This window comes from Leptonotus elevatus, chromosome 6 (assembly GCF_054856555.1).
Source record: "Leptonotus elevatus isolate MCC_2025b chromosome 6, RoL_Lele_1.0, whole genome shotgun sequence".
In the NCBI taxonomy this organism is placed as follows: domain Eukaryota; kingdom Metazoa; phylum Chordata; class Actinopteri; order Syngnathiformes; family Syngnathidae; genus Leptonotus; species Leptonotus elevatus.
The window spans coordinates 18,122,063-18,138,008 of NC_141244.1; the positions used below are offsets into that span (position 1 = coordinate 18,122,063).

The 15,946-nt window shown below is 41.8% G+C and overlaps 2 protein-coding genes and 1 long non-coding RNA gene across 3 annotated transcripts; 2 read left to right on the forward strand and 1 right to left on the reverse strand.

Moving 5' to 3' along the window:
- The first annotated feature begins 850 nt into the window (after window positions 1-850).
- entrep3 (endosomal transmembrane epsin interactor 3) lies at window positions 851-11,388 on the forward strand. The gene is made up of 14 exons (XM_086078771.1): window positions 851-1,913; window positions 2,863-2,919; window positions 4,806-4,913; window positions 5,052-5,168; window positions 5,242-5,349; window positions 6,243-6,403; window positions 6,578-6,677; window positions 6,778-6,850; window positions 7,433-7,733; window positions 8,235-8,557; window positions 8,678-8,719; window positions 8,881-9,056; window positions 9,534-9,680; window positions 9,973-11,388. Exons 1-14 carry the CDS (start codon window positions 1,680-1,682, stop codon window positions 10,216-10,218), a joined length of 2,193 nt encoding a protein of 730 aa, XP_085934897.1. The 5' UTR covers window positions 851-1,679; the 3' UTR covers window positions 10,219-11,388.
- On the reverse strand, window positions 4,224-12,763 carry LOC147172414 (uncharacterized). The gene is made up of 6 exons (XR_015095388.1): window positions 12,354-12,763; window positions 9,512-10,212; window positions 7,420-7,714; window positions 6,239-6,376; window positions 5,035-5,346; window positions 4,224-4,906 (listed from the first exon to the last, which is right to left on the reverse strand). It is a non-coding gene; the product is annotated as an uncharacterized LOC147172414 (long non-coding RNA).
- Window positions 12,055-15,795, forward strand: fdps (farnesyl diphosphate synthase (farnesyl pyrophosphate synthetase, dimethylallyltranstransferase, geranyltranstransferase)). The gene is made up of 9 exons (XM_086078772.1): window positions 12,055-12,595; window positions 12,677-12,817; window positions 13,567-13,647; window positions 13,738-13,860; window positions 13,931-14,019; window positions 14,101-14,173; window positions 14,253-14,330; window positions 14,398-14,532; window positions 15,244-15,795. Exons 1-9 carry the CDS (start codon window positions 12,332-12,334, stop codon window positions 15,442-15,444), a joined length of 1,185 nt encoding a protein of 394 aa, XP_085934898.1. The 5' UTR covers window positions 12,055-12,331; the 3' UTR covers window positions 15,445-15,795.
- Window positions 15,796-15,946: the final 151 nt, after the last annotated feature.

The following is a 15,946-nucleotide window of genomic DNA, read 5'->3' on the forward strand; positions in this document are numbered from 1 at the left end:
TTGGCTTTATAGGGTTACCATTTGTATATTCTACGACTGAGAATCTACAAAAGCATAGATAAGAACACAGATTTTAGCAAGCACATGATATTTTTTGCTGATATTGTGACGGGAAGTTAAGAATGACTTCGGTAATTACGCTATTAGGCTAGTGATAGCATATAGCAGGGCTCCAGACTGCACCTAAAATGTAAAATTAAGAAAGTTTTTCATCTAATTGCACGTGTGCGACCAGTAAATTTGCAAAAAGATGATAATAATATTATTATTATGTTGTTGTTTTTCCACTTCAGGCTAATGCATAAATTAGCTAGTGTGCTAACCGATAATAACTCCAAGAAAGTAGACAATCACCAAAGAAGAAAGCAGGCCAATGTACAAGAGTGGAACTGACCAATTTGATTGGCCAGTGAAAAGAATACAGGTTTCACATAACTTGTGAAAAATGTCAAAGAGGAATATAAGTGCTTACTTTCTCCCGAATCAACGTGCCAGACCTGGAGACAAATCCTGAGACTGATTCTGAATTATTTTCTGCTTGTACTCCAAACATTGTAAGTTTGGGGCCACTGTCCGAATTTTTACAAGCCAGCCAAAACCACCAACAAAAGTCAACAAATAGAATAAAAACATCCTTAGTGTAGTGGTTCACATATAGCTGACCTTATGTACACGATCAATTCCCAGTTCCCATTTTATTTTTGTTTTGTTTTACATGAGCCGCATCTTGTTGCCAGGCAACCATCTGCTGGAACCCTTCCTTCCTCTATCCTTCCTTTCTTCCTCCATTCTTCCCTTCCTTCCTCTGGCCCTCCCTTCCCAGCATCAGCACCCACCTCCTCTGCCGCATCTCACGCACGCTTTACGTGCCTTGTCATCACGCACTGGAGCAGGTTCGGGTTTTGCATATAGCACGATGCTTTTCCATCCCGGAGGCGGATCCACGCAAGAAAACACTCAGAGGCGTTTGGAAAGGCGGACTTAAGATGGTGTTTGAAGAGTGGCATTTTAAAATATGTAGCTTGTCAAGAGTGGAGGAGCTAGGGTGCAGCGAGCTAACGTCCGGAGCACTTAACACGCGAGTGGACGTGATGCCCGCGTGACTGCGGGGAGGAAAAGAGGCGGCACACCAGGCGGACTTGTCAGCGTTCAATCCCCGTTAGGTGGAGCATCACTTCTGGTGCATTTTCCCAATCGATGGAAGGTGGTTCGTGTTGACTATAGGTGAGCGATATTCGTCCCTTTCTTGTCGGTGCTCCAAACAGAAGGTCGGAGGATGCTCCGCCAGGGAGAGAGAAGAACAACACACACATACACACGCAGACGAGCGGCCCACAAGCTGAGAGAGATGCGCGTCTTTCCATCTTTCCTGTTTTGGGATGTTTGACAATGCGCTGCTTGCCGTTGATTGCCGCAATGCCACTGGCGAGAGAGTGCAAGTAGATGAAAGAAGCGGAAAATAGCGTCAATATGAGCACCACAGAGGAGTCTTGTTGCAGGAGGAGGTGCTGTGAGGTGTATTGACTTCTACAGTCATGGCTGAAACAGTCAAATGAGCTGGCTGTTTGTGCGCTTCATTCTCAACTTTCTGCTGACCAGGCTCACAATGTTCAGCCACCCTTGAACTTTGCTTTGAGAACTACAGATTAAGTTCAACCTCCTTCCATCACTTCTCCAACATGCCCTCGCCGTCAGACTCCAGCAGCGTGGCGTCCGCCTCGGGGTCCCGGGGTTGGTCGGACAGCCGTCGTGGCATTTCGGGTCGAGGCCCTGGGGGGGCCAGGTTGCTCCTCTATCTGGGCCTATGTCATCTGGGCCTGGGCGCCATGGTCCTGGCCTTCTCCTTCACCAGCATGGCCTTCACCTCGTCTGCTCGCGTGAGGCAGTCCTGTCCCTTCTGGGCCGGATTTTTTGTAAGTATAAGCAGCTCTCAGTATGCTCACTGGAACCATTAAAGATGAACATGGGATGTAGGTTACTGTAGGTTGCTTTAAATAATCAATTAGGTAAAGTGAAGAAATCTATTCCAGGGTCAAACTGTCACTGTCTTTACAAGGGTCCTTAAAGTTTACGAAGGTACCGATGTACGCTGTTCCAAAGTTCCAAAACAAACTACGATGAAATAGTTTGCGAAGTGGCGTAAGAATACGTCGGCACGCTGAGTTACCGCCATTGTTACTGTTTTACATTTGTTTCTTTCGTATTTAGCCTACAAATGTTTTTCATACAAATACAAACATGCCTTGACATACGAGTTTAATTTGCTCCTTGACTATGGTCGTAACTCAAAATAGTCAAATCTCAAATCATTCTCTCCCCATTGAAATGAAGAAAACATGCATCTCCACCACCCCAATTTTTTTTTATTAATATGTTTTATTCAGGAAAATGGCACTCTAAATATATACTGTATATATATATATATATATATATATATATATATATATACTTCATAAAAACATCAATATATCATAATTAAAGAAGTTTTTACATCATGATTAATTAATTATAGCTCTTGAACAGCGAGGCTCTATTTGGGGTTACCCCGGTGCCTCTTGAAATGGTGTCAGGTGAGGGCAATTTAACACAGGTTTGAGTGAGATTGATGATGAGATGAGAATTCTGAACATAATTACATCCCCAAATATTAAATTTTTAAAAAGGGCGTGCACACTTCTGCAACCCAGTTTTCTCTACTTCACCTTTGAGTTGGATCGGTTAAAGGTCACATTAGTGGTGGTAGTGGTGGGGAGGGGGATGATTACGACAGCAACTTGGCTTTTGAACAAGGGTGTGTAGACTTTTTATAGCCACTGTAAGTGAGGTCATAGAGCTTATGTTTGTGTTTGTCTTTGTTTGTAGGTGGTGGCATCTGGGATAGTGGGCATTATCTCATGGAGGAGACCTTTAACACTGGTGGTATGTCGATTTTCATTTTACCAACACTTTTTACAGTGACATCATAATATACTTACTGCCTAATAATTAAAAAAAATAATTGGAAAGGGAGATGATTAACCAGCCAGACATTTTGTATACCTCTTGTCCTTGTGGTCATAGGTGAGGTGGAGCAAGGAGCGGGGTACACACCAGTCAATCACACACTTTATAATTTACATTGACCCCCAAAATTTGGGGAATGTGGGAGAAGGCCACAGTACCTGGAGAAAAACAAGCAGGAAAACATGCAAGCTCCGCTCACATTCTGAGCCAGAATTCAAACCCGGTACCGCTCAAATTTGAGGCAGATGTGGGAACCACTATTTCACAGTTCTGAGAATAAAAATGTCTTATTCATTTCAATGATAGACATTTTTAAATATATGTCAAGAAATGTGACTTAAAAAAAGAAACACTGGCTGAGACGCTGGGACTAGGCTGGGAGCAAACTACGTAACAGCTTTTCCATCTCTTTTTCCTCCAGCAGGATGAATTTGATGCTATGGATAAAGAACTCCAAAAACATAAACAATAACTGTGGATATTCATGTATGAAACATTCATGTTGGCTGTTTATTTAGTGAAGAGTGCTAATGCTAGCGTAGCTACCATCTGGTTTCTTCAGGGTCAGAGGATATTTTAATCACATAAAGATGACACTCTCCCACAGTCTTTGTATAAAACAACAAAACAAAATAAAACTCAACATGCATGCTTATTTAGCCCTGTTAGCAAGTGGGACAACTAGCAACTTACGTCCTCTGTTTGCATCCAACCTTTCTTGTAGCCATGAATCTGAGAAAGATTAATCGGATTTACAATTAATGATTTCGAGGAGAGAAAAAAAATCCTATTAATCTCACATTACTTGCAATTAATTTGTTTTATTACAAGTGGAGTAGGCCTACCGGTTAGCAATAGCAAGTGTCTTTCACAGAGCTAGAATTCAACTTTCGGCTCCGGTATGTTGCATGTTCTCCCTGTGCTTGTGTGGGTTTTACTCCAGCTTCATCCTACATCCCAAAAAAACATGCATGTTTATGTTCATTGAAGACTCAAAATGTCTAAAGGTGCGAATTTGCGTGTGAAAGGTTGTTGCTAAAAGGGCCATGTGCCACATGCCTCTTGTCCAAAGTCAGCTTGGACAAGGACAGACCCTAATGAGTTACTGGTATAGAAAATGGATGGATGTTTTATTACATTAGCAAATATACAATATCTGGAAGAGACAGTGGGCTGTGTGGTTTGACGTGAAAGAGAAATAACCAACAAGGCACTTAGTCTTTCCAAAAGATGTCATACAACTGCACTTTTTTTTTAATAGACACCATAAACAGCAATTGAACGTGACAGTCCACACGAGGGGTCTTGTATTATTAATCGATCTGGCAACCCCTCGCAGATGGATCCTCTTGTAGCTGTGAATTATTGATACATTGTTGTAAAATATGGCTTAGCTACATATTTGCAAAGTTACTCCAGGCTGGAAATGTGTTTGTCTGAGTCCTGGAAGAATGTATTCTGTTACACTGATGACATTTGAACAATAGTTTTTGTTTGGTCCAAAAGTGATATTATGCTGATGCATTATCCAAAAAAAAAAGAAGAAAATAAAAAAAGTGGGAATTAATCAATCCTTTAGTTCATTCCAAAGGTATTTTATTGTTTTCTTTTGCACCAAATTAATCTAACTGTCCTTTTATGAAACTGGCAAATGGGTCCAAGCATGGTAAGATCACAAATTAAGATATGGGATGAATTATGGTTGCCCTGATTGAATATCCTAAGACTTTTGTCCATATCCTTTATCATCATTACGAGATCCTCAAGCTTCTTAGTCTTAGAATGTCGGAATCCCTCCACAGGTTTCTCTTTTCATGCTGCTGTCTGCAGTGTGCGTGATCCTCAGTCTGGCCGGCTCCATGCTCTCCTGTCAGAACGCGCAGATGGTCAAGTCCATGCTCACCTGCCAGGTACAAACAAAACGCAAAGGCTCGTGCTAAAATGCCCTTCGAAACAGATGCGCAATAGAATATTCCAAGAATTCATTTGGAGTTTGGTCACTGATAGTTCTGCAGTGCCTGACTTTCTCACTCTTTCTCCGTGTGTAGGTGGAGAATGGCCGTTGCGTGTGTTGCGCGCCCACTGAATCCTGCTCCAGCAAAGAGGATGGAACCCTCGTTCTCAACTTGAATTCGGACTGCCACTCGGTTAGGCATCAACTGAAGGTAGAGCGCTCGCGTCTCCCGATTTCACATTTCAGCAAAAAAATAGCTGAAGATGTTGCGTATTGTTCTGCAGGACTTGTTGTTCAGCGCCTGTGGTCTGAGCATTCTTTCCACCATCATCTGCACTCTGTCCACGGTCACCTGCAGCATCCACATTTTCTCTTTGGACCTTGTGCACCTGGTGAGTGCACACACACAGATTATGTTTTTTTTTTTTAACCAACAAGTGCTAAAGGTGAAAGTTCATATCCTCAAAATTTCAGTTTAAAGTCAATTTTTGGTGAATGACGAACAAAAAACATCAAAAGACAAAAAGAATATGGCTTCTTTTTTTTTTTTACATTTTGTAGGAAAAAGCAATCTTTTGCATCATTCTAATGAATCCTTGTAATAGCTATTATAATCCCAAGTCATTGCTTCTCAGTTTATTATAGTTCAATTGTTTTTCAGACATTTCATCTTTAAAATATATATATATTTTTTACATTTATGCCATTATATTTGAATCATTATCTACAGTTTTTAATCGTCGTATTTAAACGCAGTGTTCAAACTGCATAATGTCACAGTGACTTACAACAATATTAAATATACAATACTTTTTAGCAATAAAACCTTTGTCTCATTTTGATAAACACTTAGGGTTACTAATACTTTATCATTTAAAAAGTTTCTTGTCAACATATAAGAAAATGGCCTTTTGAAAAATGTTGCATTCTTTTGCCATGTTATTGTAAAATATGTAAAATATATACGTTAATATTTCAAAAAAAATTCCTCATGGTATGACTTCATTTAAAATATAAAGTTCTCATGAAAGTTTTTGTCTCATAATATTTTTCAACTGTATTCTGTTAATATTACATCCTAAAAGGCTATATAAGTACGCAGTGGAAGATATGCGTGTTATGCGAGATATACAGTAGCTCCAAAAAGAATATTGAACCTTTCTCACTTCCTTGTCTCAATTCCAGCTAAAAAGTAAAAAAAAAATAATATACACATTCACCTAACAAAAATGCACATTATATAGTGTATGTTGAACAATCTTGCGTGCTTCCCCCCCTTACCTAGCTGGCGCCCCACCGTTCTCGTTCCGTCAACCCGGAATGTACCACGCCTCAGGATGCCTTCCTGACCAACATCATGGACTTTGAAGAGTTTGTTCCGCCCATTCCACCGCCCCCTTACTATCCTCCTGAGTACACCTGCAGCTCGGAGACAGACGCACAGAGGTAACAAAAACAAAACATTTGACATTTTATTAGGAACACTTTTGACTCACACTGTCCCAGGAAGGTGCTGATTTAACAATCTGATTATCATTCTGTTTTTTTGTTTTTTTTAATAGCTCAATCCAGGTTGTAAATACTGAATGGAATTAATAATTGAATATTTTTTATGTGTAGTATCACCTACAATGGCTCCATGGAGAGCCCCATTCCACTCTACCCAACTGACTGTCCTCCTCCTTACGAGGCTGTGATGGGACAAAGAGTTGCCAGCCAGGTAAGCATGATTGTGGATAAAAAAAAAAAAATCATTAACATTTTTATATACATAAGTAGCAATGTGGTGATGCTTCTGGTGACGTTTTGTATCTGTAAAGGGAACAATGTTTGACCAACACGGCGCTGAGCTGTCCGGAGAGCGTGCAACATCGACTGCGTTCAGTGGAGAAGGTGAGCAATGATTTATTACATATGGTATGAAATATTCAAACCAGTCATTGATCAATAAGAAGTTGATCAATTGAGTGTTGATTGATCATCTCCTGAAACAACTGAGGCAGGTAAAATAGTCGAGTGCGCTTCTTGGCTGCCAACAATAAAAGTGTTGTTGATTCAGTCATATTCTTTGAAAACTAGCAAATCAATTCATCAATAGCTATTTTTTTGTCACAATCAATCAAGGAAATGGAGTCAAATGCGTACTCGCTGTCCTGGTAACATTCTTTTGGTGTTCCAAAACAAAATGGAAACATTAATGTTGACGAAATGAGCCTCTCTGCCGCTATAACCGTCACACTTACACAGCTATTGATTCAGTTCTCTTACTGCTACACCTTATTGGTGTCAAGTCTCCAGGAGTTTAAATGAAACATCAAAGCGTAACAGTGATAGCAGCAAATTTTCCTGACATTCGAGTTCTCTGCAGGAGCAAAAGTAATTTTAAAAAGGAGTTTTTTACACTTAGCTACATTTGCAATTTTCATAGTTTTTCACAAATGGCACACATCATTTTCCCTTACTTGTTATATTTAGTCTCCATGGACAGTGCGTCTCTGCTCATGTCAGAGATTGTGGACATCCCTGATGATTCGTCCCCGTCCGAGGACTCGTGCCTGATGGAGGTGGCGCTGAGGAATCCAGGCGGCAGGGCCAGCAGGACGGCCAGTGAGGTTAGCGACGGGCCGGACGGTGGAGCGGAGCGCCTCAGCCTCCGTGGTGCTCGGTCACAGACACCGGAGAGTCCTCTGGCCGGAGGACCCAGAGCCAGACGTTTCCTCAGAGGAGAGAGGTCCAACTCGTGCTCTTCACCCAGTACTGTAACCACCACGTACAGGTGGGTCAACGGTCATTTGGTACACCAGCGAGAGCTAATGAAATCTAATCCCAGAGCAATATGTCCAACTGGCTCCTTCGAGTCGACCTTTTCAGATTATAATGAACTGGATTGACCGTTAAAATACAGATATTAAGAAACATTTTTTTAGCAAGCACATTGGTGTTATTTTATTGATATTGTGACAGTATGACTTTAGAAAATATGCTATTTGGCTAAGAAATCCAATCCCAGAGCAATATGTCCATCTGGCTCCTTCAAATCGACCTTTGCAGATTATCATAAATAGATTGACTCTAGATTTTTTAGCAAGCATATTGGTATTTTTTATGGACATTTTGACAGTATGACTTGAGAAAATATGCTATTAGGCTAACAATTTGAATGTTCAGTTTTAACGTGGTTGACCCAATCGGTGTATGCTAAAAAGAAAAAAACATTCTGTGGTTTGCGGTCTACAGTGTTACTCGCAGTGTTAGTGACTACTATTCACTCCTCCAGGTCTCCGGTGTTGCGGCGCCAGGCCATGCTAGCTCGAAGCTGTTCCCAGCTGGGGGCCATAGCTGGGTCCGCCTCAAAACAGAAATACGCCATACCGGACATCCGAGTTCGCCCCTCCACTCCTTTACGTCAAGTGGGTGACCACGACGCCGGCGAGCAGCGTGTGGGGCAGAGCGGCGGACCTCCATTACAGCACCAGCCTCTGTACCTGCGACGACGGGCCGGGAGGAATAACCGTGATGGTGGCAGAAACGACAACGAAGGCTTCTTATGCATCATGAGGTCACGTAGTGAGCCGGGCCTCAGCTCCTCTACAGGTGCAGGTAATTAAGACGCGGTGCACTTAATGTACGAAAATGACTTAGCGTTAAGCATCATTGGGCACCTTGAAAGGTGCTATTAAATGATTTCAAAAATGTGTCCTTTTGCCCTTTCTCCTCCAGTTGACTTGAGCTTTGGATGCAGCAAAGCTTCTCCAGACATAGGTAATATTGACTCAACTTTATCAGGATGGAGAGCTATGATCATTTAAAATGCGTTAAGGGAGTAAAGGATATTGATCTGGACCTCTGGAAGATATTTAGCCTTTTTTTGTCACTGACAAAAATGAATACATGTGAAAGTAAAGATCTTGTTTTCTCCTAAGGTCCATCCAATGAGGCGGTGCTGCTGCCCCGCACGTCTTTGCCGCCGGCTACTGCTTTGCCAAGAAAAGATGGTATGAAATCCACAGATCCAGGGGTGCAAGTTCCCTCCAAAGCTCCGCCGGTGTCACCCCTGCGTTTACCCAGAGAATACCACCGCTCACTTGGCGACCTCAAGGTTTGTCGGAAAAAGGTTCTCAAATATCTATACCCGTAGTTGAACCGTGAATTCATTTTTACTTGATGTTATAAGAACACATAGAAAAGAACTGTTTCAGGGTCAAATGTTTATTATTATTATTATCTCTTTGATCACAGTCTTTGCTGGTGTTCCTTTTGTGCATCAGCCGGGTGCAAACCATGCACCTAGGGCGTCAGCCACTCAAATGTTTGACACCAGATAAACACAAACATATCCAAAATGGCCACCAGGTTCCAAATCCAGTCTTCAACCCAATCTTTAGAGTCAAACTAATTAACCCAACCTTGGGTAAAAGTAACCCAAACTGCTCAAAATTTACAGCTACTCAGAGAATAGAGGAAAACAACGCTGCCTTTTTGTGTGTGTATGCAGTACATAGGCGTAAGTCATTGTGTCCTGGTTTGCTTTCTGAAACATGTTTCCATACTGACCTTGTAACCGGTCTCCCGCAAGGTGACTCGAGTTCTGGTGGCTCGCTTCCTGCAGCGCTCCAAACGCAACCTGGCGCCCTCCTCCGAGCATGCTGGGAGCGCGGGGCAAGTACCTAAAAGGAGAGGAGGAGCTGAGGGCACTGCCACCAACCATCTGTCTTCGGAACAAGTACGTCCGCTCGATTGCAGCTCACCTTATTCCCTCAAATAGTGGTTGTCCTAAAAATGGACACTGTACCCTATTTAGGACAAGTACATGCCTTCCTTTTGTCATCGGGAAATAATGACCTCAGTTCATACACAATATTGTTTCATACAGACTTGAACTCTGTTGCTAGCTAACTCATTAGCCAGTCTATAATGTTTCCTATAATGTGTTACCATTAAGCTAGCCATAATAATATCTTCGGTTATTTGTCTACATCCCTGTTTGTTTTTTGTTTTTTTTAAATGCCATCCAGGTTTGGCGAGCCCCTTGGAGCACCAATCGAGGACAACCCAACCACCGCTCCCACCAGCGCACCCACCATTACTCACACAGCGACAGCCGCCACAACCGCAGCCACAGCGGCCGCGTCCCGGAGGGAATCCACCTGCGCAGCTGCGGGGATCTGAACTCCTCGTCCTCTGTGTCCGTATGCCGATTAGTGTCTCCTCATCTGCAGCGCGGCTCATCGGGAGCGCTCTACTCCGAGTCAGGGCTGTGAAGGCAAGAAAGCCGGAGAAGATAATCAAGTATTGAGCGTCAGTCATTAAGATATTTGAAGAGCCATCAACTCCAAAGTCTTATGGTCTTATTCAGAAGGTGCTGTACATCACTCTGAATACCAGACTGGATGCTCGTCAGGCCTCATTTTTAGCCGAGACCTTCTTTCCATTCGACTGCAGCCTTCCCAGTGGAAAAATACTAGAGACTGACAGGCCCTCAAGCATTCAACATAATGGATTACGATATGCTAAAGGCCCTTTTTGTATATTGTTGTTCAAGACAAGGGGTTGGCCGGTTGTATGGTGATTAAAAAAAAACATATTTGGCCTTCCATGAAAAAAAAAAAAATGAAAAGACTTGACCAGGTATAGTTAGTGTGATATAAGATAAGCAAACCTGTTCACATTTTTCTTCTTTTCGCAATTCTACTTCTTTCGCCTTCCGCCCCCAACGCAATTGCCAGCATACATATTATGAAGGCACGTCTTGTATTCTCTATGGCTGGCCCCTTGGAAACATGGTGTGGTGTTTGTGCATGTTTTGCGACCCCCTCCGCAAATATCAGACAGAGTATATCATGTCCTTGAAATATCTTCATTTGCATGGGTTGACAATTTTTTTCCTTCTTGTCCACACAAAACGTAGAGGAAGTGTTGAAAGGCAGATATGTGTCTAATAAAGTGTTTCAAATAAAATATGCATATGCAGCACACTCGTTTGGTGTGCAATATGTCCTTGTGCACCAAGCATATCTGATTGTGCCTTTCACAGTCGGATCCTGTAAGATAAAGATGGTGTTCATTGCACTGTGACTCTGATTAAATGAGTCTCTTGCAATAAATGTACATATTTGTAAGGATACTATTGTATAGGGCTCACACTAAGGGCATCAGACCGATTTTTTTTCTGCTAAATGTACCGAAGTGAAGATGATAATATCGGCAAAGGTGTATTTTGTATTCACCCATAAGAAACGCATTTTCAAAATGTATATGGACTGTATACACACACATACAGGCACTCTCCACCGAGACGTGTTTCTACCTCCTCCTGTCTTGCATTATTATTGCATTATGTCTTGCATTATTTATTTGAAGAAATGTTTATCTGTATGGCAGGCTTTGCAGGATACAGCCTTAAAACCTGAATAAATTGTATGTAAATATGACACCTATTTACTGGGTCCACTTTGTAAAAAAAAAAAAAAAGGAAAGTTGTGTCTTTAAATATATGTCTAGGCATATAATTTAAAATATATATATATATATATATATATATATATATATATATATATATATATATATATTCAAATGTTAATATCTTTAGGGGGGGGGAACAAAAACAAAAAAACGTATGCTTGCATTATTTTCTTTATTCATGTTTTAGTACTTTTTCTTGTCGTTTACCTGGTCTCTAAGTTTGAAAAAAATAATAATAATAAAGGCTCGCCCATTGGTTCGCAGTCCTCCCACTCCACTTGAAGCCCCTCCCTTTTTAAATTCTATTGGCCAGTCTGTGTGAGAGCCCATCCTGGTTCGATACAAGTAGCCAATGACAACGCAGAGTGTCAAATCGAGCCTTCTTAATTCCCGCCCACACCCACTCGGCGCAAGAGGTGACGGGAACCTTAGTTTTGCAGCATCCTAATAAAACGGGCGTGATTATCGTAGGGAACTACAATCTGCACGTCCTGTTTTCAAGAGACGTTCACGGTTCTCGGTTTGATTACAAGTAAAAAATTGCAAAGGGACGCAACTCTGCCTTGTTTTACGATATAGTTTGGGAGACGCGGACAAAAGAAGTATGGTACGTAAAGGGCGTGTGTGATAAATAAAAGTGTATTTTTTTGCATTAAAGGTAAACACAGTTTGCGTTGCTGACAGGCAGTTTATAGTTAAACGATGCCAGCTAACGTCAGCCAACGCTACTTGTTATGACAAGGGAAGGGAAGAAAGCTTCTAGCTAATAATAGCAATTTAGCTTAATCCTTGCTCTTGTTCGCTAAAAGCTAACTAGGCTCACGCACCGTTTGCTAGCGTTAATGTAGCTAATGGCAAAGGCTTAGGTTTACTTCTCATTGAAAAGGAGAGGCACTCGGACAGTTTCTTGGGATGAGACACCTTCTCCGCTTACCTGTTAATGTCCCGAAAATGATTCGAATCGTGCGGCCAGCCGCGACGTTTCTGCACGTACAACACCGAGCAGCACTGTCGTCTGTCCAGGGAGACAGCACCTGCAACGGGTCGCAATGCAAGAAGGCTCTGCTCTCGGACCCGGGGTTGTTCGAAGCCCAGTTTGAGGAACTGGTGTGGGAGCTGACAGAGCAGGACCTCACGGACCCCGTACTGCTCGACGCCATGAATCGGCTCAAACGGGTGACTAGACGGCTGTAATGTCAACAACGATTTTGCACCTCTAGTGATTTAGATGAAGTGTATGTTGTGTATATTTGCTAGGTATTGCTGTTCAATGTTCCGGGAGGCAAAAGGAACCGTGGCCTGTCTGTGATTGGCTCCTTACGGGAACTCGTCCCACCGACAAAGCTCACCCAGGACGACGTACAGCGGGCCCTGGTGGTTGGATGGTGTATTGAATTGGTAAGTTGTGTATCATGTTGGAACTTGGGACCCATACAATCAGAATACAATTTGCGTTCCAGGGAGGAAAGCAGCAACCTTACAGTCCAGAGTGTGGACACACACAAAAAAACAGCTAGCGCCTATAAGACAGTAAAATATTTATTGTATTTTTTCTTTTGTGGCAGCAGCACTTCATCAATGCATCCCCAACAACTTCGACCAACATTTGACTGCTACTGATTCCCATTGTAGTTTCCTAAGATTTTTCCTCTGGGCGCAACTACAGATAGGAGAAAATGTTGGTTCTAATAAAACCAATTGGAACGATTTCCTCCAGCAATAGCAAGAGATGTCAGGGTTAGGGTTACACAAAAACGCACAACTGATTTTAACGTGAGTCGAAGAAAAACCCATTCAAATCCGGATACAATTGCAAATAGAATTCATTGTTACAATGTGAATTACTGCTGATTGCAGAAACAGCCGTTTGCACTGTAACACTGATAAGTTGCTCCACAATTTCACTTTTGTTAACAGTTTAACCTGAAGTTCTAACATACATAAATCGTTGCGTTGATGTAACCGAAATGAGAATACTCTATTAATGGTTTTAAAATGAACAGCCAGCCTTGCAACCCACATTAATTTGTCCATTTTGTCCATCGAAGCTGGCTGAGATGTGGCTGCATACACACAAAGCCAATCAGTTCACACCTGATGTGTCACACTGCTTTAACACGTTTTCGCTCTGCGGGTGTTGTTTGTAGCTTCAAGCCTTCTTCCTTGTCGCCGATGATATCATGGATGCGTCTGTGACCCGCAGAGGACAGCCCTGCTGGTACAAAAAGGTGAGGATTTGGAAAATAATATTTTTTATGGTGACCTTCCTCCATTTTTTTTTTGCCTGATTTTTGTCTGCTTCTTGTTTTTTTTAAAAGGACGGCATTGGTTTGGATGCCATCAACGATTCCTTCCTCTTGGAGGGCTGCATTTACAGGCTGCTTCGCAGACACTGCAGGAACCAGCCCTACTATGTCCACCTACTAGAGCTATTCAATGAGGTATTTTAAAGTTTATTTTGGAATATATTTGACAGCATTGGGTTTCACACTATCTTTTTTTTCATTGCAGACCTCCTTCCAGACAGAACTGGGCCAAGCTCTGGACCTCTTGACAGCGCCCCCTGGTCACATTGACCTCAACAGATTCACCATTGAGAGGCAAGTAGAGGACACGAAGGGGAATGATACCCCCCTATAAAGCATCGATTCCCAAAGTATTATTATATCATCCACTTTCAGGTACAAAGCTATCGTGAAATATAAGACGGCCTTCTACTCCTTTTACCTCCCAGTGGCAGCAGCGATGTACATGGTAAGGAAGGCAGTTGTTGAGTGCAGTTCAAGTCAGGAACCAAAATCTTCTCGCAAACCTCTTCTTTACTTCTTCATAGGCTGGAATCAAGGATGAAGAGGAGCATACAAATGCAAAACTCATCTTACTGGAGATGGGAGAATTCTTCCAAATCCAGGTGAGTTTACTTGGCGTGTGATTTTTTTAAAAACATTTTATGAACAAACTACATGCTCCTGTTGCAGGACGACTATCTGGACTGTTACGGAGACCCCGCTGTGACGGGTAAGGTCGGAACAGATATCCAAGATAACAAGTGCAGTTGGCTTGTCGTCACGGCGATGGAGGTCATGACCCCTGAGCAGAGAATAGAGTTAGAGGTGGGATTGAATACAGTAATTGTCAGTAGTTATAATGTTTTTATGATTCTTGTTAACGTTGTATTATTATTGGCATACTTTCTGCGACGATTGTGTATTAAATTGAAAGATGTTAGCTATTGTTAGAAAATATGTGGCAATTTCTTCATGGTTGCAATTTATAAATCTCAGCTCACGTGCTCATTGCACAAATGCATGTTACTTACAAATGTGGCACCATTTGAAAGGGAAATTAATATGTTTCTATAGCATTGTTCCAACAAATGTTTAAAATATCAAACATGCATTTCCTCACTTTTTGGTAAGTGTGTATACCACTCATAGACGCCTGGTACTCTGTGCAGTCTGACCATTGGGATGATTGCGTACGATATTTTTTATTATTATTTACACATTTATTATTCTAATTATCAATATTTATTTGTGAAAATTAGGTCTCTGATAAACGATGTTAAAAAAAAAGTACTGATTGAGGAAATATGGTAGTGTATTACATTAAAATTTAAAATTATGAACTATTTCAAAATATATGTAAATACTAGAATGTATCATAACATGTTAAAAACGTCCTACTTACCACAAAAAATATATATAATTTATTGAGTCATTTATAAAAAATAAAACAAATTTGTGACTCCTTTCTGGATTACGGGCTAAGATGACCCTCTCTCCCCGCCTCTGACTAAAAGTTGCGTCCGCTCTCCTTGGCAGGCATGTTACGGGCGCCACGACGACGCCAGCGTGGGAAAGGTCAAAGCGCTGTACGACAACCTGCAGATGCCGAGCCGCTACCGCAAGTACGAAGACGAGAGCTACCAGCGCTTACAGAAGCTCATCGCGTGTCACGCTCAGAACCTTCCTCACGCCGTGTTCCTCAACTTTGCCAAGAAGATCTACAAGAGGAACAAGTGAAGAGGAGCATGGGACAATGTCAAAGGACTTCAGATGACTGAAGTCGGGGTGGGGGGGTAATAGACCGTGGAGGCAGTGTTTTAAATCCATTCACATTTTTTCTTCTTATCTGTTTATTGCAGCGTCACCAGTCATTCTCTGCTGGATAATTTCAGGTGCAGTTGTGATTTATAGATGCATGAAATTTTCTATACTATGTATGATAGAGCTACACATTCAGGCAGACCTGCTTTTTTTAATTCTATATTTTTCCATATGTGCTGCTGTAAGTATAGGCTGCCATGAACTGGTTGTTTAATGCTTTTAATAAATAACAAATGACCAGATATATTACTCTGGTCTCTGCCCTGACGTGCTGTGCTTTTTTTGCATCCTAAAATGTCAATTATTGTTGTGGGACAGATGCAGCCGATTCTGGCTGACTTTGGGCAAGAGGTGTGGCTATTGCTTCCAGTTCCAGGTTACTTTTTCTTAATATTATAGCCGGAGTACCTGAATAAAA

What these genes read in the sequence shown, in the direction of transcription:
- entrep3 (XM_086078771.1), top strand. Translation starts at nt 1,680, where the DNA reads ATGCCCTCGCCGTCAGACTCCAGCAGCGTGGCGTCCGCCTCGGGGTCC. An exon ending in GGAGACCTTTAACACTGGTG is followed by an intron (nt 2,920 to 4,805) that starts GTATGTCGATTT and finishes ATCCCTCCACAG; the next exon opens with GTTTCTCTTTTCATGCTGCT. An exon ending in ACCATCTGTCTTCGGAACAA is followed by an intron (nt 9,681 to 9,972) that starts GTACGTCCGCTC and finishes AATGCCATCCAG; the next exon opens with GTTTGGCGAGCCCCTTGGAG.
- fdps (XM_086078772.1), top strand. Translation starts at nt 12,332, where the DNA reads ATGAGACACCTTCTCCGCTTACCTGTTAATGTCCCGAAAATGATTCGA. An exon ending in CCATGAATCGGCTCAAACGG is followed by an intron (nt 12,596 to 12,676) that starts GTGACTAGACGG and finishes TATATTTGCTAG; the next exon opens with GTATTGCTGTTCAATGTTCC. An exon ending in TACTAGAGCTATTCAATGAG is followed by an intron (nt 13,861 to 13,930) that starts GTATTTTAAAGT and finishes TTTTCATTGCAG; the next exon opens with ACCTCCTTCCAGACAGAACT.